Here is a 27,443-nt window from a genome sequence, read left to right on the forward strand (position 1 = left end):
TTAAAGCGATACAAATGATATTATTTGTTAAACATTTGCTTACCTTTATTTGTACTTTTGGAAGTTTGCTCGAGTCCCAAGGCTCTTTCTGTGTATTTTCGATTAGATGCCACTGAGTGAAGCGCGCTGCTTTCCGACGAGTCGCTTTGTTTGCCTTGTGAAAAGAAGCATAGTAACTGAGAGACGTCGCGGCATTTAGTGAAAGAAAACAGCAGGTTTACACGGTTAAACCAGTGTGTTTGCTATCAGCTGGAGTAGGCAGGGTACTCGCAGATGGAGAGCTGACAGAGAACGATGATGAAATGGTAATAAAAACGACGTGACAAATGACAGAGGAAGAAGCTTTTAGTGGTTGGATAAGAAGCTCCTCAGAAAGCCATCAGTCCTCAAACACCAACTTCATCATGGCACTCTGCAGCAGCATCCGGGATGGCGGCGAGATTACTGCCTCTGTCATCCCCGCGCAATTTCCAAAGCACCGAGATCAAACACGACATTTAGTCTTTTAAAAAATTACTATTTCAAAGATCAAACGGGAAAAAAAACAGAAGTGCGAGAAAGCTGGACTGAAACTGTCATTGAGGCTGTGTGTGCTTAGAGCTCCCTCAGAGATGTTACAGAGGGAAATAATGGCAAGTGAAGTTGGACACACACACACACACACACACACACACGTTTGTCTTAGTATGCTTATGAGGACCTTCCACTGAAGCAGCTATAATCAGTGGTATTCCTACACTCAACCCCAACCTCAACCTCAGGAACCAAAAGAAAACTAAAGTAAAGTAAAAATGTAAAAGAAAAATAAACTCATTTTAAAGGCAAATATTAAAAAAAATAAAAAAAAAAAAGCAAAACTATTAGATAGACCTATATTTGTGAACATTTGGTCCCCACCAAGACATAAAAACATCATCCCCACATACACACACAAAATCTCTCTCTCACACATACGTTTGTCTCATTATTACTATAAGGACTTTCTTTTGATAATTTTTGAAGCAGCTATAATTAATTTTATTCCTTTACCCAACCCTAACATCAACCTCAGTAACCTGAAGGAAACTAAAGTAAAAAATGTTAGAATAACAGAAAGGGTGGGGAAAATGCTAATTATTATGAAGGCAAATATCCCCCCAAAACAAGGCAAAACTATCAGATATTCCTACATTTGAACATTATATTTAAATTGTGAACATTTAGTCCCCACCAAGACGCTAAAACATGCTTCCCCCACCCAATCACACACGCACACACAAAAGGAGGGGGCTCTATTTAGAGAATACAGCCTCTGATGGAATGGAGGCTGGAAGTCAGAGAGCACTTTTAGAAAAGAGCTGAAAATGCACACATGAGCTAAAGACCATAAACACTGTCTAGAATAAAATTAGTCCAGTGTACATCCTGTTAACTCAACATGAGTGAATCCCTCCAGCATCGAATTACTAATTACTGGAATTTCTATATATACTGTATATATGTATGTATGTATGTATGTATGTATGTATGTTTATGAGAAATAAAGCAACAACCTGATCTAATTTGATGCTTTTCCCACACAGAAAAGGTATTTAAAAACCACGAAAACATCAGGCGTCTTTTACATGAGGAGACTTGAATTGGAGTATGAGATTAAAGAAGAGCTGCAGCTCTGCCAGGGTTCGACCAATATGGACGGATTAGAAAAACACAATGAAGACAAATAAAGCAGTGAGCAAACAGAAAGAGGGAGAGGGAGGGAAAAAGAGAAGAGAGATGTGAGGATGGGGGTATGACTGTGTGAAAGATGAAGAGAGGGGAAGCGCAGTGGGCTTTTCTTTGCTTCTGAAAAAAGGGGATGCCAGGAAAGAAAGATATGATTATGCCTGAAGAACTTTGGCAGCTGCATTTGGCAGATGAGTAAATGATAAACAAGCATATCAGAAATTTCTTCACACAAACTGCAAAATTATGAGATTACTAAGGCCGGATCCCAGTGTGTTTGTATTGTCGGTGCACCCTGTAATAAGACAAGAATGCCCACAAGGTCCCACGAAGAGACGAGATGAAAAGAATTCTTCATACATTAGGAATCATTGAGGAATTACTGAAAATGCTCAGCAAAAAATCTATGATTCTATTGCCAAATTGCAAAAGTTTCTGAAAACACATGTTCAGTTTAGTCACTGCTAAATAATTTATAGCATTGACCATTTTAAAAAAGAGAAATCCACAGCACATTATTAATTCATGTACAGTCAATTTTTATTTGACCAAGTTATAGTCTTACAGTACCTAATTTGGTGTATTATCTTTGATGTTGCATTTAACGTTGTAACCTACAGATAGTGAACTGGTCTAGCAACTAAGCAAGTTGTACAGTGATGTAATAATGTGGTGTTGTTCAAAGTATAAAGTAGCACTTTTGAGTCTTTTATACTTTTTATCCTGAGTACAGGGTCATGGGGGCCTGAAACTATCCCAGAAGACCTACAGTACAGCTCAAGGCAGGGTACAACCTGGACAAAGGGCCCATTTCAGAGCACACACTACGGACAATAAGGGGAATTCTAGTTTTTCTAAACTGCATGTCTTTGGACTATGGGAGGAAACCGGAGTACCCAGAAGAAATCCACAAAGCACAGAGTTACAGATCAGAGGTGGGAATTGAACCCTCAACCCTAGAGGTGTGAGGCCACAGTTTTAACCACTACGCCACTGTGCCACCCAGACAAGGAAGAGAAATATTCTGAATCTTCTATCATGTTTCTGTGCTGCCAGCACTCATTCTGGATTGTTGAGACAAATTTGGAACCATTTTCTTCTTGCTACTGATCGCGCCTTGTGCCATCAAACCACAACCTTCTATTCTGCTGAAGCTACTGTTAAAGATCATGCTAAGGGAAGGTGGATAACATAGAGGATGTGTCTAAACTTTAACCTACAGTCTCATAATCATGCAATTATCTTATGAGCAGTAGCTCTCCAGGCAGAAATGCTTTGTTGCTTAGAAAGTTCAAGGGAGAATTGCCAGACTTACTGGGGCTGACGGAAAAGCATCTAAGAACACAAAATACATTAATAAGGATAAATTAAACATTAATAAAAAAATATATATTTATTGTAACATTTGATATGAACATTGTCTTAAGCTCTTAAACCACATATGCATTTTTTGTATTGCATTAATATTTTGTGTTACCCTCACTGATAAAAATTATTTATTAATTTATTAAAAATTATTTGCTCTCTTGTAGCATCACATGGAAAAAATGGTGTCTGAATGGCACCTCTATTTTCTCTCAACGGGTTTAAGTGTGAGAAATTATATTGTCAATAATGGGTGTAGGAGAGGAATATTGTAGCTAATATTGTTCGCTTCTGGTCAAAACTATTGATCCATGAATAGTATCAGTTATTTTACTTCTTAATAGTTTGTTTACTCATTCTAATGCTGTGTATGCATAGCTTGTAAGAAATGAATAGTGCGTTAACAGACACATTCCAGGACAGTTAATGCAGTCAATCCAACTCAGTTCAATTTTATTTGTACAGTGCTTTTAACAATTAACATCATCTAAAAGCAGCTTTACAGGAATAAAAATTCAGAACAGTTTTTAAAAAATTTAAAACTTTAATTCAGCTTGTCCCCGATGAGCAACCTGGAGGCAACTGTGGCTAGGAAAGAGTCTCTGAGATGACATTGGAAAGAACCCCTGAGAAGAATCAGACTCAAAGGGGGAGCCATAGTTATTTGAGTAATACGTGTGTGGTTAAATGAATTCCTTCTATAACCGTGTTTATCTATACACCGATCAGCCATAAAATTGACACTACCACCAGGGAAATTAAATAACAATAATTATCAATTATATATCAGTAAACTGGTGACAGGACCGTGGGTAGCCAAGGCACATTTTTGTTGGTGGGGAAAAAGCTAAATGGATCACAAAACCCTGAAAAAAAAAAGTACTGAAGAAATAAGTCTGATCTATTCAGGCCCCACCTTGCAACTTACAGCACAAGAGAATCTGCTGCTAAAATTCTGTTCAGAAATTTTCAGAGGTCTTGTGGAGACATGCCTTGAGTGGATAGAGCGGTTTTGTTGGAATAAGGGGAACCTAAAACCTAGGTGGTTTTAATTATAGGGCTGATCAGAGTAAGGCAAAAGTCAAATTATAAAACAGGGAAGGTGAAAGGTATAAAGTCCACTTTGCTGAGGGTACCAAATGTTCCCTGATGAAGACTTGTATACAAAGACTTCATAAATTTCTTCATGCCAATTTCAGTCCTGAAACAATCATTTAGATGACTCATACTTGACAATTTAATTAATTTTCTATTTAAACTGTACATGATGTAAGGTAATGCTCAGTTTAAAATATGATTTAAAGCAGCAAAATATAACTTTTGAGGATTTCAGGAGTTTTGAGATCTTGCTGAGTAATACATGACTGCACGCAACTCATAAAGCAAATAACATACCTGGTGGTCTCTTGTTGTATAAACATGATTGTGAAATCTAATAAATGACTGTAGAAAGAGATTATTTTAATTAAATAACTGCTGTAATAAATGTGACGACCCTAACTTGCACAAATTGTTTCTGTGTCTGTGACACAACCATGATCATAAAATCTACAGTAACTATATGACAACAGATCAGTAGGTATAATGTGCTGTAGTAATAGAGACCAGTGTAAGTTTATAAATCTCTGAGTTGTTGATCTCACTTAAATCTACACAAAAATCTATACTACCAGTCAAAATTGTGGACACACCTTCTAACTCCATAGTCTTTCCTGATTTTGGGTCTAAAGAAATAAACATCCGAGATATTCAATAATCTCCTGTAAACAGTTGATATTGAGGTGTGTCTGCTACTTATGCTCTGTAAAGCCGTCATAATGGCTCTAATCTGAGGTGTTAATTGGTGATTTCTGAGGCTGGTAACTCGAAATTAATTTCTCTGCAGCAGAGGTGTGTGTTGGTCTTGCTTTCCTGGGATGGTCTTCATGAGACTCACTTTCATCAAGGTGATTAATGGGTTTTGCAAATACACTTGACAATACTGTTCTTGCGATAACTATTCCAGAACTGCTATCCTTTATGTCTAAAAATCACAGTTGGCTGTTTTTACCTAATTAACTAATAGAATATGGGTAATTTCAAAGTTTAAAAACTAAAAAAAATATCAAAAAATTCATTAGTGTTCTGGAAAATAAGAAATAAATCCAAACTTGTGTTCTATTATTTGACTGGTATTGTATATAACTACTAACATTAGTTAGTACTTTTGGACTAATGGTTTACTATTAGTCCAAAAGGTCCCCAAACACCTGAAATCATCAAAAGTTTTTTTGCTGCTTTAAATTATTTCTTTTTTTATGTAATTGAACCTGTAATATATGATGATGTACATCAGCGTGTCCATTATAAATTGTTTATATTTTGCATATATTTACATACACAAATATAAACAATTTGGACATTAGGTAAATACAGTACAGATGTGATGTTACTTTGATGTATTCCTTTTTTAATCTAGTTGGTTCTTGTTATGATTAACATTAAGCTGTTACACCGTGGGCAACTGCACAGAACACACTGTCTCATAAAATCCATCAGCAGTCCGTGGAGCACCCATAACACACAGATGCAATTTGTCCACGGTCAGCTTCCCAAAGTTTAACTGCTTATCCAGTTTAACCCGCCACACTTCTTCAAATATCCTTTCTCCATCTGCTTCTGTTACTTTAGCTAGTGTGAGGTGGTAGATGGGGTTTCGTGAGTCGCGATGAAGCCAGCCTTTCTCCCTGAACGCTTCCTGAATAGGAGCGTTCAGGTTCTGAACGTCCGCGCAGGGCTGGGGGGCTACATTAAGGACTTTTCCATTGAAGTGCTTCAGTTTAGGAGTAAAGGACACAGAGATTGGTGGCTTGTAGAAGTTTTTAACCACTGAGCGAAGTAGCTCGCTTGCAGCAAACACCTCCTCTGGGCCTTGAAGGAAAAGCAAAGACAGAGTAACATGCAGAGTTTCTGGCTTCACCCATGATGACTCTGACTGGGGAAAGTGGGTCAGAACTTTCCTCTGGATAAGCTGAAATGCCCTTAAGGCAGCAGGTGAGTTCACACGAAAACAAATAAAATGAGTGGGCTTGCGTGGTTTACGGCCTGGGAGTGGCTCTTGAGGTATGGGCTGCGCAGGTTCCGCCTCTTCCACCTTCGCATCCTCCTTGTCCCAGCTGTCTGTCCATTCATCCTGTGTTGTGATTTGTTTGTTTTCTGGGGAGACAGAAAGGCCCTCTGCTACTTGAGCTAGACCTGCATCTTCACAGTCTTTGTCGATTTGAATATTTACGCTAGAGTCTAACGTTCCTCCAGTATCACCAAAAGTTTCCTCATTTGCAGCTCCCGTTAAGTCGTAGTTTATGGAATCTTGCTCATTTTTCTCAACAGACAATTCTTCCCCGTCAGCTGTATCTGCTGCAACATTATCTATGGATTGTGTCATTTTAGTAATGAGACCAAAGGGAACAAACATTAAGGATCAACATTAGACAACATGTCATAAAAGACACATTAAATATGCATCATTTAGCACAATGATTAGGCAGAGGAGCAAAGTGAGCGAGGCAGCACTAATGAACTGCCGAATACGATATTAACTTGAACTGATAAATATATTTTGCTTAACAACAGCATGATTAGATAGAGCAAAGGTGTAATATGTAATATGACTCAAACGTGCTCTAAAATGCCTTTAAGCCTTACCTTGTGGTGGAGCGCCCCTATCAAATGGAGACATTACAGACTGTCCCGTGGAGCCAAAAACGTGGTCAGTTCGACTGTCCCTGTCCCACACACGTTGACCTTTATAAGTGAAGTACTGGATCCGGTGACGAGGAATGGCCATTTCCTCTGAATAATCACAGTCGCATACCTATAAACATAAAAAACGTCAAGTGATTACATTGTATATGCAAGGTTTTCAAAATTAAAAACAAGTGCAACGTGAAATAGTTATCTATGCATTCTGCACCTGAGTGTCCCATGAAAAGTCAGAGAAAGGACGTTCCAGTACTCCCAGAAAGCGGTCCAAGTGGCCTACTATAAAGTCAGCTGGGTCCACAGAGCTATCCCACAGAATCCTGGAAATTACATCATCTGCCGTGCGCATACGCAGCTTTTTCTCAGGCCCTTGGGGCAGAAATAAAAGAAGTAAAATAAATAAGCTTACGATATGACATATGTTGACACTGATGTACAGTACATTCAGCTTTTACCTTTGCTTTCTTCGACTTTGACCTTATCTGTTTTGCCTGTGTTTCTTCTAGTTTTACTTTTTTTGCATTCTTTCTCTTCTGTCTGCACTGGTTTTTGATGAGCAAGCACAGATGTGCTACTTTGTGAGGGAAAAAAGGGAAGAGGAGACAAACCAGAAAAGAAAGAACAATGCATCATTCACTTTGTGTGGTTTAGATATTAGCCTCCATCAAACCTTTTAAACATTTACCAAACAAACACTATAGAAACTATGCCACCTGCTGTAGGAAAACTTCACTACAGTAAAGAACAGAGAAGCTAATTACCATGGCACTCTAGGCTTAAAATTTAGCTAAACCTTGACAATAATGCACTGATACCACTATAGTGGCAGACAAACCTGTGAGAAAGGCGACATCGGTCTCCAAAATGACACTTGCCCATCAGGAAAAATTTGCAGACATTAAGATTTTTTGCTTGAGGTTTTTGCTTAGACAAATCAGGATCTACAGGATCTAAGAGAGGACAAATGCAGAGGTTATTTCCACACTAACCAGGTCGTTCAGATTTGGGTTTTTTTTGGAATTAGCACTTCCTTGTTATAATTGGCATAATAGGGGTACTTTAACGCCCAACAGTGGCAGCCTGGCTGTTCTGGGGTCTAAACCCCAAACCTTGTGAGCAGTAACTGTTTAAAGCACCACTAGATGTTTTTTTAACTCTCTTCGTCATTTGCATCTACAAATGACTGGATTCCTACTGCCTCAATAAACTAGTTAAACCTACTTCAAGTTATTCATAAATTAACGACCTATTCGTTTAAAGAGGTCCAATTGTGCCATTTTAAGGTTGCTAATATTGCTTAATGAGTCTCTTAAAACAGGTTTACATGTATGCAAGTTCAAAAAACACTTCAGTTTTCTCAAAAAAATATATATATTTTATCCCATTTCTAAATGATTCGTAAACGACTCGTGTGAAGCAGTTTGAGAATTCAGTCTGTCTAAACCCCTCTTTTCCGTGAGCCCTCACTGCTGTGATTGATCAGATGGCGCGGTGATTTATGACTGGTCAACCGCTACAGCGTGTGTCGGAAAACGAAACGCCCATGACCATAACTGAACGACGGCTCTGGAGACCCATCAATACATAGAAAAGATGGCGCCGTGTAACGACCAGCTAATTTTATATTAACTGTGGCTACAAAAATCTAAAGGTCTTTTATCTTTGTGTCGGTGTTGCGTCCGGTGAGCAAAAAGGACAAACACAAACAATTAGATAATTCAAACGTGTATTATACAAAACTAAATAAAGTAAACGAAAAAGGTGCACAACAACCAAACAAAGTTATAAACAATATTTACAAACTACATATAATAAACTGTATGTGTGCATGAACGCCAGTGAGTGGAAAATGTCTGAAGTCCATGTTTATTGTATGTGTGTACATACCAAAAAAAAGCAAAAAAGACAAACACAAACAAGTAGATAACACAAACGTGTATTATACAAAACTAAATAAAGTAAATGAAAAAGGTGCACCACAACCAAACAAAGATATAAACAATATTTACAAACTCTATGTATAAACGGTATGTGTGCGAGTGAGTGAAAAATGTCTGAAGTCCGTGTTTATTGTATGCGTGTTATCCGAGAATGGTTCGGTCTCACTGGGGTTAATGAGGTCCGAGAGGCCGATGACGGAGGGTGAGAAGTCCATAGAATGTTTCCAGTCAAAGATAATCCGGTAAAAAAAATCTTTGAAAAAGAAAATGATCCACAACAATCTCTCCTTTTCTCGTCCAAACAAATAAGTGCAGCGCTGTTTCACCATTACTACTACTCCCTCAAAACTTTTTTTTTTTATCCTCGGGGCTTGCCGTGCGCATGCGCCCTGCCACTTCGCATGTGCGGAGGCATTTTTTCCCTCTGGGTTAGCCGTAGAGGCTACAGCAAGCCCCAATGATAAAAAAAAAGTTTTGGTGAATGGTGGAGAATAAACAGTTAAAAAGGATTTAGTTTGCTCACATTTTTTGTTTTTATATTTTACAAAGTTTTTAAGCGAACCTGGCATGAATGCTCGGTCACATTAACAAGAGTGTGGTAACGTTAATTGTAAGATGGCGGGCAAGTTGTTCGTGATGTAGAATGTGGGCGGGCAAGTTGTTCGCGACGTATAACATGGATTCGTAACAGAGTAAAAATTCCGATTTTTCTCCCCTAATTTAGTAGTATCCAATTCCACCCCGTCACTGGAGGCTCCCACATTAAGCTTCCACCGTCAATCAGTCGGGATTTCCTTCGATCCACGTGGCGTCACCGACCATTTTTTTTTAAACTGCTCGCTCATGCACCGTGGGGCCGGCGTAACACACTCGGAGTAACAGCGCTATCCGCTCCCTCCGCCTGCGCAAGCTCACAGACGGAGACGGATTGGCTTGTAGAGCCGTCATTAATGTGGGAGCACAGAGTACCTCTCATCCCTCCCCTCAGCCAAGCTCAGCCAATTAACTCTCTCTAGGCCTCCGGCTGTGTGAGGTGTTAACAGCATCACCCGGGGATCGAACCAGCGATCTCCGGATGATAGGGCGAGCACTCAGTTATAAACAGAGCGCGTGACTCTGGATCACGTGGTCATCAGGGCGTCTGTTAACAGCATCACCCGGGGATCGAACCAGCGATCTCCGGATGATAGGGCGAGCACTTTACCACTGCGCCACTTGGAGGCCCTCGATTTTTTTTTAATAGACAAAAACTCCATTTATCATGCACTGTCAGCGTCACAAATAGTGCAGATTTATGTTAACATACAGCTACATGACACGCTGCATGAAAGAAAATATTTGAAAAAGCATAATAGGACCTCTTTAAGAAAGCTAGCAGCAATATTGCACTTCATTTACATGAACCAGGTCTCACAAGGGGGCGCTGTTGCCTCTCGCTTTAAATCACAATGGGCAGGAAGAAATTAAATAAGTTAAAAGAAAAAATTTGACGTTATAGTTTTTAACTTATTAATTATTTCTTTATTACATATTTATTATCGTATTCCTGACTGTTGTTCATTGTAATGTAACTACATTGAACTAAATAGAAAGAAAATGTAAGAATAAAAGCGATGGGGGTAAATTTAGACTGTCTGACTTGTTCTGACATGTTCTGAGGATAAAGTACAATAAAGGTGAACGTCAGCTCTCGTTTGGCATAGCTCTAATTCACGTTTCAACATTTTAACCATTTACGTCCACACAATAAAGTTTACCTTAACCCCAATTGTTGAAATAGTTGTGATATTTCTGGTTTAAAAGCTCTGCAAAGTAAAACTGGACACAAAGGTTAAAATGGTAAGAAGTATGAAGAAAACACCTTATTCTCACACAGCTTGCTTTTAGAATTGAGTTGTTATAGTTACATTACTTTAAAATAACAAGAATACATTATAAACTTGGGATGGAAAACAGGTGGGCTTAAGTTAAATATTTATAGATATTTCCGGAAGCCATAATTAGTCACGTGACACGGTTTAAAGTCCATACATTAACGATAATTGAACCTCTGCATTATATTTGTTTCGTACAGTCATAAAAATCTTTTGTGTGTGCGTCTTATCTCACGTCTATTTAGTCTTGGAGGGTAAAAATAAGATAAACAAAACACATTTTTAATTTTAATACATCAAAACAACTTCATATTGTTATAACAATCTACTCTAAACATTTTTTTTACACAACACCTTTTAATTACAATATTACTTCTGGTCTGTTCAATGATTTTATTCCTAAGTAAACGTCCACACAAATCAACTTCCAAACATAGCTTTTTTTTTTTTTACACATTGTACAAAGTTAAAACTATTATAATTCAAGTCACTAAATGATCAGTGGTGTAAGTAAATACCTGCTTGAGCTTGTGCTATCTCTGTTTTCTCGTCTTCAGCAGCCTCCATAATAAATCCGGGTAGTTTTTTTTTTTAGCGGCGACTTAACTTACGGTAGTAGTAAATGTGTTCCCTAAAAAATACACACAAGGACAGGGAGCTCCACTGAAAAATATGAAGCTACTATAAGGAAATCACCTAGAGCAAGGCGTGTCAGCGCACCTATGACGTCACCCTGGATACCACGCAAATAACTTACGTGTACACTGTTACTATGCACTGACATTTACTGACTCGGGCGGACACGATAACACCGGGTTGCTATGAAGCTAGTATCTACATACAGACGTGTTAGCAGTTTATTTACTTCCGTGAACGTCATGTGACGTCGTAATAATGGGCCTTGTAGTTTTTCCAACAAGGTTTTTTTATCGTTATTGTACAACGCGACGGATGGATAGATTTAGATCAGTTAACATATATATCTTCAAATAAAGGAAAGGCCAACGAATTTTCACACGGATTAAAAAGACAAAACAAGCTGATCTCGGGTCACATTTCGTTTCTATTTCAGCACGCGGGCTGGTCACGCGCACGTTGTTATAAACAGAGCGCGTGACTCTGGATCACGTGGTCATCAGGGCGCCTGTGAAGCAGTGAGAAGATTAACGTTATTATTTATACTTTTACTAAACGAAGAAAATGTTGGACTTTAAACTGAAGCGATGCAGGAGAGACTAACATTTTTATCTAATAACGACAAAGAGATGTTGTAGTGAGCTGCTTTGTTTCTGTACAAAGCGTCTTATGGAGGAATATTTCGGAAACACTTACTAACCTAGTGCGTTTCGTGTGTGTGTGTGTGTGTGTGTGAATTCATGTATTTAGCTGAAAAGTGAAGATGTCTTGGTTTGGTTAACTCGCTCGATAAGTCAGACTTCTGTCTGTCAGGAAAACTGAAAAGGTGAGTAAAATAAATTCTTCATAATCATATTAATTTCTAAATTATTCTTGGTCCATCATTTCGTTCGATCATCACAAATTCTGTCTAATTGCCAACAGCTTGACACACTCATGGCATTCTTTCATCAGATTCACGAGATAGTCACCTGACATTTAGGTTTTCAATTCAGAAGAGTATATTTGTGACATTTCTTACCTTCTTGTGCTTCAGATCATCAGTTGTCTTGTGCAGAGGAAGGGTGGGTACAAGAGACAATCGTCCTATTCGTTTTACTACAAATACTGTACCAATACATAAAATAGCAAGAAACACCTAATTAAGTAAAGTAAAAAGGCATCTTTTAACATTCCCTGTTTAGAGACTGCATTAGTCAGGCCTTCATGGTCAAATTGCGGGCAAATAAACCATTACTTTGTAAGGACAACAAGCAGTGGAGACTTGCTTGGGACAAGACACACAACGGACATTAAATCAGTGAAAACTGTCCTTTGTTTTGATGAGTCCAAATGTGAGATTTTTTGGTTCAAACCACAATATCGTTGACATGGAGCTGGAAGGGGAAGGTGTGATGGTTTAGGGAACTCCTTTAAGATTGTTGAAAAACTATTTGAGGTGACAACCTCAAAAGGCCGGCTGAGAGAATGAAAGCTGCACAGCAAAGGTAGATCAAGAGCTACCTTTGCTGCAGAGGATAAGTTTATTAGAATGACTAGTCTCAGAAACTGATGATTTACAGAATCTTATCTTAGATCCCACATAAATGCTGCTTAAGCAAGTGGCAGACATGTACTGTTCAGAGGAGACTGCAGGCCATGGTCAAATTGCAGCAAAGAAACTATTTCTTTGGAATGGAGAGTAAATCAATGGAAAATTGTCCTTTGGCCTGAATTAAAATCTAATATATTTTCAGTTGTTTTCTACTTAAATTAATTTAACTATTGAAAAATTAACTTAATTATCCATCTTGTCCCACATTCCATTTCCAATTAGTGACTGCAGAATGTGCATAAATTTAAGTAACCCCTATTAAATCATTTACAGATGAATGCATTAGTTGCCCTTTGTCACTTCTGTGAACTGCATGGGCCTCGGACTCTGTTTTGCACCGAAGCTGTTCATCCACCGTCACCCTCGCCTTCTCAGCCCGGGTCAGCTCTAATTCCTGATCGAGAACCTGAAGGAGATCGTGATGGAGAGGGCCTCACCATGAAGGCCAATAGTTCAGAGACACACAGAGCTGACATGTGCGAGGTGAGAATAAAACCAGTGTTCATCCTTATTATGTTGTCTGGGGCCAGTAGAAGGACAGTTGATTTAATAAGCAGCTTTACTGAAATGCTTAAATATGGCCTTATGTTCACTTTACTTCTCTGTTTGTGTTGGTGTCTGATGTCTTCCAATATGTATTTCCATGCTTAGGGCTGTCGCTCTCTTCCTGCTTCTCATCCTGGCTTTGTGAGTGTGGACAGTGAGACAGGGATTCGCTTCCTTAGTCATCAGCACCCACGGCAGCCTCAGCTGTTCAGCGTCGTGCGGCAGGCTTGTGTGCGCAGCCTAAGCTGTGAGGTGAGTGCATCTGCTTTGGATCATGTGCGTGTGTAATGTAGTTTAATGTGGAAATAGACTCTTATGATCTTTAGTTGCGAAAAAGAAGAACCTATGATGTGTAAAACAAACCATTTTGTTACAATTTACAATACAATTTTTATTTTGGTTGAATCAGTTTGGTCTGACTATAAACGCTGGTGATTTTTACAGGTGTGCCCTGGTAGAGAGGGACCCATCTTTTTTGGGGATGAGCAGCATGGCTTTGTGTTCTCGCACACCTTCTTCATCAAAGACAGCCTGGCGCGTGGCTTCCAACGCTGGTACAGCATTGTTATCGTAGCCATGGACCGGATCTACCTCATCAACTCCTGGCCTTTCCTGCTGCGCCACCTCAAAATCACCATCCAGAGCCTGCAGAGCACAGCACTCCAGGTACCAAGTCCAATCCTATTAATCACACAGTGATCAGTGCTATTAATGTAACAAACATCAGTACAGTTTGTTAGACCTGCACTGCAATTTAACCTTTAATTATGAAACATCTTTAGTTTCATCTTTGTTGGGATGGATGTGTTGTAACAATGTAAGCAAAGGTGACGCACACACACACACACACACAGAGGCCATTTTAATAGGAACACTAGTAAATTCTTTATATATTTTAAATGTCCAGTTGCAGTGAATCTGCCCCCATTATAGTCATGGATTCCAGTTCCTGGATGGCAGGACTGAGACCCAATCTGGTCTTTTGCTGTTGTGGCCATCTGCCTCAATGTCATGAGGTCTTTTGCATTCTGAGAGGCCTTCCTGTCAGCTTCAACCAGTCTGCCCATCAACAAACAATTTCTGCTCTCAATATTAAATATCAGTTATTTAGGAATTACATTACATTTAACCAGAAATACACATATGGATATCAAATGAAGCAAAGCGGTTAAAGACTCTGTTTAACTTTGTACTTTCAGGTGTTTGATAGCGAGCAGGGAGTATGCCCTCAGAGAGCTGTACGGATGAACAGCACTTTTTCACCAGCAGGGTTTCCTCATCAACGCAGCGGCAATGCAGCCCGTTCTCTAACCTCTCTTACCCAGCATCCCAGCCTGTGGGCCAGCCTGCACACTTCTTTCAGCTGGTAGGACGTACACACAAACACACTCAATTCAACACATTATCTTGTTTGCCTTCATTTATCTTGTTTGCCTGTGTAAATCAGTGGCAGGGAGAATGCAGAGAGTGTTCCTTCTAATGCTTGTATTTTGTGTACACTGCAGGCTGCTAAAGGCGTGCGGCAGCAGACTGAGTGAAAAATTACTCGAAGGAGCGCCTACTGAAGACACACTCGTCCTTATTGAAAGACAAACAGGTAATGGTTATTTATTTTATTGTGATTAAGATTGTCTTAACAATTAGAATTTGCCAAAAACCTCTAAAAAGAGAGACTGTTTTGTAACAACATCTTCTGGACAGATACGACAAAAGTTAAGTTACAATGATAAGAAGAGGCGAGTATAGAAAAGGGAAGGAAATGCTCATGATCCAAAGCATTCCATTTTCATTTTATGGCATGGGCATGTACGGCTGCCAATGAAACTGGTTCCGTGATATCCTTTAGTCATGTGACTGCTGACCAAAGCAGCAGGATGACTTCTGTGTAAGTGTGTGAGTAACTGTATTATCTGCTCCTATATACTGGTAGGCAGCTGAAATAACAACAGCAGCGTTTGTTGGTGTCCAAATATTTATGGACCAGAGTAGACATGGCTTGTGTCAGCAGTACATCCAGTGCAGTGGTGAGAGAGAACACGTGTTAATAGTAGATGTATTACACGATTCCAAGGAATGACTTAGTAGTATAATTATACACAAAATCCTGAATTGTTTTACAGTGCCCTAGGTGGATGACAGAGACTGAGTTTTGGAAGCTTTTCCAACCACAGTATTGATTTCTGAGAATATGATTGTAGGTATAATGTTATAAGCAGTTCAAGATAAAGATTTACTGCATACTGATTTTAGCATATGCTTTTCATAATACAGAAGATTTTCAAATGACTGTACAAAATAAGCAGTAGTTATACTCATTTAGCCCATGAGGACGCAATATTATCTTATCATAAAATTTTGTTTATTTATTTATCTATGCAAATAATTTACTGTTAGTTTTTTATATATTTTAATCTAATTTGTATTATGTAATCTTTTCTCACACACAGTTAAAATGTATGCTTAAGAGATAGTCAAAAGTTTGGACACACCAGCTAATGCTATGGTTTTTCCTCATTTTTATTTCTTTTTACATTGTAAAACAATATTAAAGACATCTAAAATCTGGAATAATCGTTTTTAAACAGTTGATATTGAGATGTCTCTGCTACTTTTGCTCCGTTAAGCCTTTATACTGAAATAGCTCTAATCTGAGGTGCTGTGAATTAGTGATTTTTAAGGCTGGTAACTCTAAATGAACTTCTCGTCTGCAGCAGAGGTAGGTTTTGGTTTTGCTTTTGCTTTCCTGGGATGATCTTCATGAGAGCCAGTTTAATCATTGGACTGTTCTTTCAAGAATTATTCCGGAACAGCTAATATTCATGTCTTAAAATAAGAACCAACTGTTGATGTTAGTTTTTACTTAGTGTACTTTACTAAATGCATATAAACTAAGTTCTATCATTGTTTTAGAATGTAAAAAAAAAAAATCATAAAACACAAAACAGTGAATTAGAAGGTGCGTTTAAGTTTTATGACTGGTACTGTACATCCACATGGTGGATCACTGGGGTAGTGTTGCAGCCTCAAAGCTCCTAAGTTCTCAACCTGACCATGTCTTACTGTTTATATGTAGTTTCACATGTTTCCCCTTCACTGTTTTGGTTTCCTCCTGTTGCCTCCCACCACGCAAGAACTTGCTTGATGTTAGTTTTGTTAAACTAGTGTTTTTTCTGCGTGTGTGTGAGTGCACATGATTTCCTGCAATGTTTTGTCATCCAATCCAGGATGTATTTCTGTCTCACAGCCAGTGTTCCCATCATAGGCTTGAATTCATGATAAGGATCAAATGGTTGCTAAAAATGTTTTTTTTTAACATGTACAGTCATAAAATCATCTTTCCTCATCTGCTGTTAGGAAACATTAGGAAATAACCATTAATAAAATGCTCTTAGAAATGCAGTCTATGGGCTGTCTCAAAAGATAATGAATTTGTTACCACATTTGTTGTTTTACATGTATGTGCATGTGTAATTGCACAAATGAACCCTTTTAAATGTCTTCTGGTTCACCTTCTTTAGAACCAAGGGTAAAAATCAACTTGAATTGTAGATCCTCTTCATAGATTTATGGTTGCCAATTTAGGAAATTAGGAACTATTAGCCCAACCATCACTATGGAGAATTTTGACATGTCTTATATTACAAATAAACATATATTTATTTTTTGTGTGTGAGTATTTGAAAGAACCTGTTTGGGAGTGAAAGATTAAGCATTAAGCAGTTAAAGTAAAAAATGTGTCTTCTTTTAAGGAGCTATTTAAAATGTGCAAACTTTTTTTTGCTAGGACTGAAAGAGGGTTTGTTTTCCTAACAGAACATGTAAGTTGGTTCAATAAAAAAATGCACTATATATGATGCCATATGGTATCAGTGCAACAAATGACAGGACTTATGAAATGGATTTTACTTTATTCTCACGTTTATTTTACAAACTATAGCCGTTTACCTGGTTGATTTTATGTACTTAAGCATAACACAATGTATGCAAAATACTACTGCAAAAGGGAATTAAGCAATTTTGAGTAATGCCTTCTTGTCCTGACTGAAATTCAGCTTCACCAGGCAACATGCTGATACATGAATAGCTACATAAGATGGAATACGTTAGTTCATTTTTTTTTTTTTCAGGGACTCCACAATCTTAACGTCAATTCTAGTAGATGTTATTTCTTTGACAGAATATCCACTCGTTTATAACACTGCATGAAGTTACATGTTCATGGTATATAATTTTAGCTTGACGCACTTATCAGTTATGTCCATGCAGGATCTGTAACATTTTGACATGGCAAAACATTCCATGAAACCTGCGTTGCAATAAATAAAAAAATAATAATAAATTAATAAATAAATGTATAAACAAATATATGTATATTACCTGTAATAAATTTCAGCCTTTTGCTGCAATACATTCATGCATAACCCTTAAGAATCAAGCTGACCTAGTTCACATGTATGCAGGATGTCAATAGCTACCCATACTCTAAGTATCTGGTCTTACGAAGAAGACATTTTATTTAGAATCTGGTTCCTCTTTTCTCCTGTTGTCTCAGGGATTTTTCTTGTCATTCTTGGTCTTTTTATTGATCATTAGCAAGTTAATATTGCATCTAGATTTCTGTAAAGTTGATTTGTTTTAAGTTTTATGCAAATAATAGATTCTAATTGGGTAGCTCTGTTGCCTCCCCTGCGTGGCTCTTTTTTAGGTTTCCACCACAGTCCAAAGACATGATTATTTTTAAATATATATTTATTTATTCAATTAATTTTATTTCCTTTTTTTTTTTTTTTTTTTTTAGATCGCCGGTAGGGTATAATTTTCTGCACTGTGCAATGGAGGTGCTCTAAGCTCGTCATGACCCTCTGCAGGATAAGCAAAATGGATAATAAATGAATGAATAAATCTCAGGTGTCAAAGCCAGATCTGGGGTCATAAATAGTTTTTCCTGCACACAGTCAGAAGATTATTCCAATTTCCAGTCAGGGTCAGCTCTGTGGGAGTGATGGGGAAATCAGACATTTTATTGTTTTTGGTCTCTGTCCCAACACACTGCATTTGAACTTAAAATATGACTTGTGCAGGCTATCAGGTTTATTTCAAGAGTATTTAAGTACACGTTGAGAGTGAGTTCAGTACATTAGAAAATTGTTTACACTAACATGACTCGTTCAACCTTGGGTACATGATTCACTTTATCCTTTTCAGACAGACTGACAAAAATTTCCTAATGTCTTTGTTCTCATTAGAACAAGAAGAGGAGATGAATGCTGATGGGGATGTACAGACCAGTACAGACCAGGACGGACAGTCAGCCACCACACAGGACAAAGGCTTTCTATGTGGTGATGATGGAAAAGATGAAGAGCCTCCTGGGCCAAGATTCAAATCTCTGAGGCATTTACGACAGGTACTTTCATTTTGAAGAACGTTACTTATGTGTAATTTCATTTAACTTGCTATTTTGCAGTTTTATTTTTACTTGAATTGATTGACAGGTCCTTGGTGCAGCAGAGTTTAGACAGCTGGCCTGGCATGTGCTAATGGGAAACCAAGTAATATGGAGAGGACCGGACTGTGGACTTATCCAGTCAGCTTTTAACATGCTCAAGGTAAGTTTACCACCAATGTGCCCTGTTTTGCCTAAAAATGTTTCATTGTTTAAAAAAATATTTAAGTAATCAATGCTAAGCTTCTCTTCACTGTTTTTTGCCATGTGAAAAGCATAGCAATCACGAAACTGACCTGCTTGTACACCCTTAGCTGCTTGTCTATAATGGTTCTAGTTTTGATTTCTTCCTGATATTTTTCCCAACAGGCTTTGCTGCCAGTCGGTTGTGTTCGCGTAGTTCCTTACAGTACACAATATGAAGAAGCATATAAATGCAATTTTCTGGGTCTAAGCTCTGATGTGCAAATCCCAGCTCATGTCACATCTTCAGGTATGGCCACTATACTACTATACAGTGGTACCTTGGATTACAAGGATAATTCGCGTGCGTGCGTGCGTGCACTGTTTTATCGGAAAAATAAAAAAGAAATCTCTCTAATGACACTCGATTGAGCGACACTAACGGAATCACTGCTGTAAAGTAAAAATAAAACGAATGAACCTGCTTTTATAAAGAACCGCGACAAAGCAGATTCTTTGTAGAGCAGAGAGAAAGAGTGTGTCTGTGGCACGGTGTCCAATGACGCGCGCGCACACAGACACAGAGCAGGCAAGAGAGAAAATGGATCTTAAACCTCTCTAATGAGACTTTCTTTTGCTTTACATGGGCGCTGTACACACACGCATACAGACACAAAATAAAATATGTTTTACGCCCGTAAAACTTGTACACACACGTGGTCAGAGTGTTATAGTAAACAGTACACACGTGCACGGATGTTGATTATACCAGTAAGAGACGTGCATTAAGTCCCAGCAGGGGAGACGATACCCCACAGTCTAGTGCCTGAGTTCCATTGGAAAGGTTCCAGGCCTCCCATAACCCTGTATATCATAAGTGGTATAGAGAATGAGTAAGTGAGCATTCAAGTTTTGCATAGTGACTGGAATGTTGTGTTTAAAACACAGAGCTCTTTAGTTTATGTATAAGACCCTCATCTGGATTAGATTTTGCCTCGGTTGTAAAAATGTAAATTAAACAAAATGACATTTAAGTAAACAGTACATACATTTTATAGGATTTGGCACAAGCAGATGGACCGTGACATGTAACATTTGGTCTGTAGCCATTGTAGTATTTAAGTGTTAGACTGTGTTCTTTGTCTTTTAGAGTTCATGGTGTTGGTAGAGGTTGTGAACATGGAACAGGGCAACGCGTTCCTTATGTACAATGATGATATTCCTGCACTGTACCAGTTCAGTATTAGCAGTGCTAATACACAACCGACAGACAAAGGTAAGTGGTGTGAAATGTAAACAGTTCACATAAAAATACATGTGAAGCTCAGCTAAAGGCTTACTATATTTGTGTCTCTCTTCTACTAAAAAACTTCAGGACCAACACTGTTGAATAAGATTGATCTGGCGCTGGCTAATGAGAATCTGTCTGTGGAGGTGGTGTCTCACTGCCTGCTCTGCCTGAAGGAGGAGTGGATGAAGTCAGTATGCCTCTAACTTAAACTGTTAACTATAACTAATGCTTTTACTCTTATAAAAGAGACTTCTATAGTGTTTAGTTACCCTTAAACTACTTTTCAAAATTGAAAAAATACAATTCAGAGGTTTGGACACACCTCCTTATTCAGTGGTTTTGCTTTATTTATGCTGTTTTCAACATTGTATATAGTAAAGACATTAAAATTATGACAGAACAAATATGGAATTATGTAGTAGTCAAAAATGTGTTAAATAACCTAGGATAAGTTCTTTAAGGTAGCCACCTTTTTGCTTTGATGACAGCTTTGCACACTCTTGGCATTCTCTTAGGCAGACTCATGAGGTTGTCACCTGGAAGTTGTCACTCCACTCTTTAAGGAGTTCCCAGGGGTGTTGAATACTTTTGGCAGCTTTTCCTTCACTTGCCTGATTTATTAGATTTAGATCATGTGATTGTGGAGGCCAGGTCTTCTGATGCAGCACTCCATTACTTTACTTCTTGGGATGAAAAAAAGGTTTTACATTACCTAGAGGTGTGTTTGGTGTCATTGTCCTGTTGGAAGATAAATGATGGTCCCACTAAGTGCAAACCAAATAGGATGGTTTGTCCCTGAAAAAGGCTGTGGTAGCCATGCCTGTTGGTTTTCCCTTTAATTTTGCACTCAATTTAGACCAAGTCACAAACAGTGTCACCAGCAAAGTATCACCACACCATCACACCTCCTACTCCATGCTTCACAGAAGGAACCACAGATTCGGAACCGTCTCTTCACCTTCTCTGTGTCTTTATCAAAGACATGGCAGTTAAAACCAAAAATTTGAACTCATCAGACCAAAGTATATTTTTCCACTAATCTAATGTCCGTAACGTGTTTCTTTACCCAAGAAAGTCTCCTCTGCTTGTTTTTCTTCTAAAGTAAAGATTTCTTTGCCTCAATTTGACTATAAAGGTCATAGGTCACGCAAGTTTCTGGGGCTGGTAATTCTAATAAACTTATCCTCTGCAGCAGAGATAGCTCTTGGTCTTTCATTCCTGGCACGTTCCTCATGAGAGACTGTTTCATTAGAGCAGTGGTTCTCAAACATTTTCACTTAAGGCGGTGGGCGAATTTTCAAGCCCCACTTGTCAACAAAATGATAACGAAAACGGCCAAGTTTACTATTTACTGAACTATCAATTTCTAAACCAATAAGATCAAATAACATTAAGTTCAAAACAGATAAAATACATGTGCAATTGTTATAACAGGCTTACTTCGTCACTTATCTAGAGCTTTCTTTCAAAGAAGTCGAGTGGCTTATTAACGTGACTGGGGTGTGTTGTCTCTAACTGTCTTCCTAATTTGTTGGGTCTCATGCTGTCTGCTGCCAGCGGTTTAAGACACAAAACACACATGGGTCTCTCCTTTGACCCACCATCCCCACCATGAATCCAAGCGCATTAATAGGCTTCATCATGTTTCCCTTTCGGCTGGCTTTTTGGTTGATTAGGCTGATAGTGCTAAATCACCGGCTTTTTTTGTGGTCCATGTAACAAATGTATCCATTGACGTTATTATGCTCACTACACACAGTACGCTACTGACCCAGTGTTATGCTCTAAAATGCCCCCCCTGCCACACATAATCTTTTTCAAATAATATATTAGAACATTAATTCATAGGTTTGTGGTTTACAAATTACAAATTATAACAAACAAATTTAATTATAAAATAAGCAATATAAAAAAAATGTTGTATAGGGGAAAAAATACATAAATTATGATACATGTTTAAAAGCATAAACACCATTATTCTCTACGGCACAACGAATGATTACTGCCTGATAAAATATTAATTTTTAACAAAAATACAGAAACATACATATTGAAATAAATGAAATGACATGTATAATACAGAATGTTTCCTTATATTGTATATTGTTCCTCTGCAATTAACATGCCGACGTTAAACCGTTATTGTTGCACTATGGTTCCACTTTTTCTTTGATGTTATTTTAATTTACTTGTATTAATGATCCATTTCTTTGTGTGTGATTATTTAGTTTCGAGTGTCCGATTTTTATTATCAATAAAGAAAAGCATGAATTAGAATAGGTACTTTCCTATCATTTTCCACTAATTCCCATACCGTTCATTGCGCCCCACCTGTCATGTCTGTATTACCCACTAGTCGGGCCGCCCCACACTTTGAGAACCACAGCATTAGAGCGTTTGATGGTTTTGGCGACTGCAGTTGGGAATACATTCAAAGTCCTTAAGATTTTTTTTTAGATTGACTAACTTGTTGATTGATATTTTTTTTGTCTCATTATTTAACTCAGTGTTTCTTGCCATAATATGGCTTTGTGTAGTAGTTGTAGTGGCCCTGATGAGGCTGTTGACTCTGTACTCACCCTTCCTCTGCACAAGACAACTTGAGGGGGGAAAGAACATCAAGAAGAAAAGGAACACGTAGATTGAAAACCATCGTAGTTGAGTACCTTATGCATTTGATAAAAGAATGCCATGAATGTGCCAAGCTGTCAGTGAAATGCATCTACATAGAATAAAGTATATTGTACAATTTTAAATTTTATTTTTATTTAAATTGTTAAACAACCCAGAATGTAATTGTAAATTGTTTACTACATTATCTCGTATATGTCCTTTCAGAGTTTGGATGTCTTCAATGGATTAATGTAAAATGTGGAATAACAAAAATAAAGAAAAAACACTGAAAAATAAGTTGTTTTCAAACTTAAAAAAATAAAATAAAATTCTGGGAAGACTGGGTAGTCATTCTGGTGTTTTGGGAGCTTTTGATCATTGTCTCCTCACTTCCTTTCTTTTTTTTTCCCCAGTAAAGTAAAAGTGCTGTTCAAGTTCACTAAGGTGGATGGAAGAGGTAGGGAAGACACTCAGAAGGTTTTGGCATTGCTGGGGGCCACTGGACATGGAGAAGAAGACAATGTACGTCTCCTTAAGTTCTGGATTACAGGACTGAGCAAAACGTACAAGAGCCATTTAATGACCGCCGTCCGTGGGGGAGAGAGAACACCTAGTCAATAAGTATTGAGGGTTTAACATCACTCCAAAACCGATTCTTTGTGTATTTGTGTCTGTAAGTTTTGAAGGAGTTTTTGTATTGCATCATGTGTTTTATGGGTGAATTACAAATGTCTGAGAGTGGTGTAGTCACTTTCAAGACTGTTCAACTGCATAGAGATTTTTTAGCTGTCTCATTCTTATAAAAGTGTTTCATCATTTTTGGAAATAAGAGCTTCTGCAGTGTTATTGCAAAAGTTTTTTTCTCTAAAAGATGTTTTATTCTTTTAGGTTAGCCCAACACCCAAGTTCAAAATCAATCAAGCTCCACCCTGCATTAGATGTTAGAACTTGCATATGTTTTTTTTTTTATCTTACTGCACATTTTTCCAGCGTATTAACTTGAGCTCTTATGAGTGTTTACAAAGGTTTATACAGACTACTGTAACTATGGTGAGACAAAAGGACTTGTATACATTTAATTCCTGCTTTAGCGTTTTGTGAGATTGTAACTTAAGTTATTAAGGCCGATAAAACAATAATCTATTTACTTTTTCTAACTTATGCCATTTAATTAACATAAGCTGAGCACCATCTGCATTAACTCTGTGCTGTTTCAAGCACAAAAGCCTTATTTATTTTGTGTATTTATGCAGCTGGTATGTTTCAGTTTATGATTTAAAAGAAAACTACAAATGTTAAATATGTTCATATATGTGTATATATATATATTTCTTTATGCATGGAATCATTTGATAAAATATGTGCTATTTGTCATGTGACGGGGTTTTGAAGAACCTGTAAATGAATAATCTCCACTTCAAAACTCGTATCAATCCAAGTAGGACAGTGGCGAGATAACTTGAATAAGTCTTTCATTTTGCACCTCTTCTGATTCCTCTGTTAACTGTTAACTTATATTTGGAATGTCTGTGTGTCATATTTCATAACTTGCTGGTAATAAGTGGCTTTTACTGTAAATAGATATGCTAAATAAACAAATTTGAATGTTGCTTGTATGCAAGTATGTTTACTAAAAGACTAAAAAGACTTTAAAAAAAGACTATTTTTGCTGCCTATTTGGTCTCCTTTCATTCCTTGAATTTGATTTTATATGCAAATCCAAACTTGTACAAAGATATAAAAAGATAACAAAATACTTAAAAGGACCAACTAAAAGGATTCTGTAATTATATATAGAGACTATACATATTATATACCATTTCTCATTACATATTGAGTAAAATAATGCAGATTAAAGTGAAAAAAATTAAACAACTGTTTTACGGTGCCAGGCTGCAAAGTGCCTAAAGATACAGTATAAAAACTTGTTTATGTAACATCAGCAGCAGCAATCTCATTTCCCCTTTTGCCTGTTCTAATCACTTAGCATTCAACCAGTATACTAATCACCTATACAGATCATCTGTCATCACCTGCACTTGTTTCTCACTGGTTCATGCCTAATGCTTAAATGATTTATAGGTGACTGAGTGGTTTAACAGACAGATAAAAAACATTCCTCTGAAACTAGTCAGTCATGACCACAACTAGTAGTAGAAACAACTAGTCATAACAGCTAATTATGTCCAAACCTTTTAAATGAGTGTCCTAATACGTAATAATTATGCCCAAAATAAATAAACACTAGTGTACAGATACTTTTTATGACCAACTGCACTGACATTCCTTTCGACCTCCTTTAAATTATGTCTCAAAATGAAACTAGCCAGCCTTAGAGAGTGATTCATGTTTGGGAATGTACCACAGATGTTTGGTTTAGTACAGCCTGGAAAAGAGTGCTCACGATTTTTGGTTGGATAAAGAATCTATGTACATAAATTGCTTTTAAATTAACCTTTCTGTCAGGTCCTTAAAACTATATAAGAAATTGTTGGGATAAAGATCTTACCACATTCTCTGAAATAAGTGTAAGAAACTGTCCTTTTTGTCACTTACTGTAAACTCATTGTGACATGCACTTATTGCTTGCCACCAAATAATTAACAATAATATTGTTAAATTCTATAGTCAGTCAAGCAGTCATATACTGTATTGTTTATTTTGCCAATAAGAAAATCATTTCTCATTATTATTGTTCATTATTGTTATTTTTTATGAATTATAATATTTACCATCATAATCTTTTATTGATTGATAAATTGATTTCATTTGACACAATCTAACTGACAATGATTAACAAATTATTATGTTTTTTTAAAGAGATAGCCCTTGACTTTTGCACAGTACTGTGCATCGGTTTACCTTAAGATCCTTGTATGTACCTTACAGTATTTTTATTGGTGTAAAGGTACAAAATGAAAGGCACAAAATATTCACCACTGATGTACCAGTGACCAATAAATTACCTATATTTTACGAGAGAACAGGGGACAAAAAAATGCGGTGGAAATTAGCATATGGTTATTACTTATTATCCCATGATTGGCATGAATCCAACAAACACAGACATGGAAGAATAAATCACACATAAATAAACAAAAAAGGTTAAACAACCCAGAATATATTTTATATTTTAGAAATTTTCAAAGTATCTACATTATCTTTGATGACAGCTTGGCACGCTCATGGTAAATCAGACCATCAGTTGTCTTGTACAAAGTCAATAGCCTTATTATTGCTACTACAATTACTGTACAAAGCAATATTATGGCAAGAAACCCTCAGTTAAGTAAAGAGAAAAGACAGTTTATAATTACTTTAAGAAATGAAAGTCAATCTGAAAAACCTCAAGAGCTTTGAATGTATCCCCAAGTGCAGTTCCCAAAACCATCAAACACTATGATGAAACTGGGTCTCATGAGGATTGTCCCAGGAAAGGAGGACAGAGAGCTACCTCTACTGCAGAGGACAGGTTTTGTTAGAATGATGGCCTAAAAAAAAAACGCTGATTTACAGCACCTCAGATTAGAGCCCAGATAAATGCCTCTTGGAGTTGAAGTGGCAGACCTATTTTAACATCCCACTGTTCAGATTGCGTGATCAGGTCTTCATGGGCAAATTGCAGGAAAGAATCCATTATATCAGAACAGCAACAATCATAAAGGACTTGCTTGGGTCAAGAAACACAAGAAATAGACATTAACTCTTCTTTGGTCTGTCCAAATTTTAACTGCCATACCTGTGTTAGAAGTATAAAGGGTGAATGGGCAGTTCATAAAGGTGTGGTTCCCACTATACCTCCATGGAGGGAGGAGGTGTGATGGTGTAAGCCTGTTTTGCTCGAGGCACACTCAACCAGCATGGTAACCAGTTGTTTGTTAGTTTGTTTGTTTTTTTTTGCTGTGGCATGCCATCTTATTTGGTTTGCACTCAGTGGGTTTTCCAACAGGACTATGATCACAAATACACATTTCGATTATGCAAGGGCTATTTTTCCAAGAAGGAGAGTGTCAATCACAGTTCTAAATCTAACTAAGAGGTTTAGGAAGACTTGGATCAGAGTGTGAAGGAAAAGATCTATAAGATTAACTCCTTCAAGATTGTTGGTAAATCATTCCAGGTGACAGCCTTATGAGGCTGACTAAGGGAATGCCGGGAGTGTGCAAAGCTGTCGTCAAAGCAAAAGGTAGCTTCTTTAAAGAAGGGGGGTAATTGGGTGGGTTAATTAACACTTGTCCTTAGCTACATAATTCCACATTTGTTCTGTCATCACTTCAGTGTCTTAAGTATTAATATACAATGTTGAAAAACAATTGAATAAGAAGGTGTGTCCAAACTTTGACTTTTTACGTTTACTGTATTTCTAGGCAAGTTGTTGTACTTAATGTCAGCAAAGTTTTAATTAGTAAACCTTAATTATACATTTTATCATAAAACTTTGGGTTCTGTTTACTTCATGCAAATGTGTGTAGGCTGCATAACTGAAGGACGGTGTCACCAAACTAGGTCA

At 37.5% G+C, this 27,443-nt stretch overlaps 3 protein-coding genes across 10 annotated transcripts in view; 1 reads left to right on the forward strand and 2 right to left on the reverse strand.

The window, feature by feature from the left end:
• Positions 1-609, reverse strand: part of ttyh1 (tweety family member 1) — a 28,019-nt gene extending 27,410 nt beyond the window's left edge. For all 7 annotated transcript variants that reach the window (XM_053494777.1, XM_053494776.1, XM_053494775.1 and 4 more), the window contains exon 1: positions 44-609. The gene's annotated coding sequence lies outside the window, so the exon portion shown is untranslated. The remainder of the gene's footprint in view (positions 1-43) is intronic.
• Positions 610-3,496: 2,887 nt separating this feature from the next.
• On the reverse strand, positions 3,497-11,446 carry leng9 (leukocyte receptor cluster (LRC) member 9). 2 transcript variants are annotated; one of them, XM_053494083.1, is made up of 7 exons: positions 11,345-11,446; positions 11,143-11,255; positions 7,646-7,760; positions 7,266-7,384; positions 7,022-7,179; positions 6,754-6,922; positions 3,497-6,477 (listed from the first exon to the last, which is right to left on the reverse strand). In XM_053494083.1, exons 2-7 carry the CDS (start codon positions 11,189-11,191, stop codon positions 5,558-5,560), a joined length of 1,530 nt encoding a protein of 509 aa, XP_053350058.1. In that variant the 5' UTR covers positions 11,192-11,255; positions 11,345-11,446; the 3' UTR covers positions 3,497-5,557. The 2 variants fall into 2 exon arrangements, with proteins under 2 accessions (XP_053350058.1, XP_053350059.1); XM_053494084.1 differs by lacking the exon at positions 11,345-11,446 and having other exon boundaries at positions 7,266-7,381.
• Positions 11,447-11,654: 208 nt separating this feature from the next.
• flcn (folliculin) lies at positions 11,655-24,542 on the forward strand. Its single transcript, XM_053494082.1, has 13 exons — positions 11,655-11,778; positions 12,011-12,086; positions 13,128-13,337; positions 13,506-13,652; positions 13,845-14,066; positions 14,600-14,766; positions 14,906-14,997; positions 18,647-18,807; positions 18,896-19,009; positions 19,216-19,339; positions 20,180-20,305; positions 20,405-20,507; positions 23,347-24,542. The coding sequence occupies exons 3-13, from the start codon at positions 13,128-13,130 to the stop codon at positions 23,552-23,554; spliced, it is 1,674 nt and encodes a 557-aa protein (XP_053350057.1). The 5' UTR covers positions 11,655-11,778; positions 12,011-12,086; the 3' UTR covers positions 23,555-24,542.
• The last annotated feature ends 2,901 nt before the right edge of the window (positions 24,543-27,443 follow it).

This window comes from Clarias gariepinus, chromosome 4, assembly GCF_024256425.1.
Source record: "Clarias gariepinus isolate MV-2021 ecotype Netherlands chromosome 4, CGAR_prim_01v2, whole genome shotgun sequence".
Classification (NCBI taxonomy): domain Eukaryota; kingdom Metazoa; phylum Chordata; class Actinopteri; order Siluriformes; family Clariidae; genus Clarias; species Clarias gariepinus.

Excerpts from the sequence above, each read along its gene's own strand:
- leng9 (XM_053494083.1), bottom strand. The coding sequence starts at position 11,191 with ATGGAGGCTGCTGAAGACGAGAAAACAGAGATAGCACAAGCTCAAGCA. Across the intron at positions 7,761-11,142 it reads GATAGCACAAGCTCAAGCAG|ATCCTGTAGATCCTGATTTG; the intron begins GTATTTACTTAC and ends GTCCTCTCTTAG. Across the intron at positions 6,923-7,021 it reads ACTTTTCATGGGACACTCAG|GTATGCGACTGTGATTATTC; the intron begins GTGCAGAATGCA and ends TTATGTTTATAG.
- flcn (XM_053494082.1), top strand. The coding sequence starts at position 13,128 with ATGAATGCATTAGTTGCCCTTTGTCACTTCTGTGAACTGCATGGGCCT. Across the intron at positions 19,010-19,215 it reads CAGCTTTTAACATGCTCAAG|GCTTTGCTGCCAGTCGGTTG; the intron begins GTAAGTTTACCA and ends TTTTCCCAACAG. Across the intron at positions 20,508-23,346 it reads CTGAAGGAGGAGTGGATGAA|TAAAGTAAAAGTGCTGTTCA; the intron begins GTCAGTATGCCT and ends TTTTTTCCCCAG.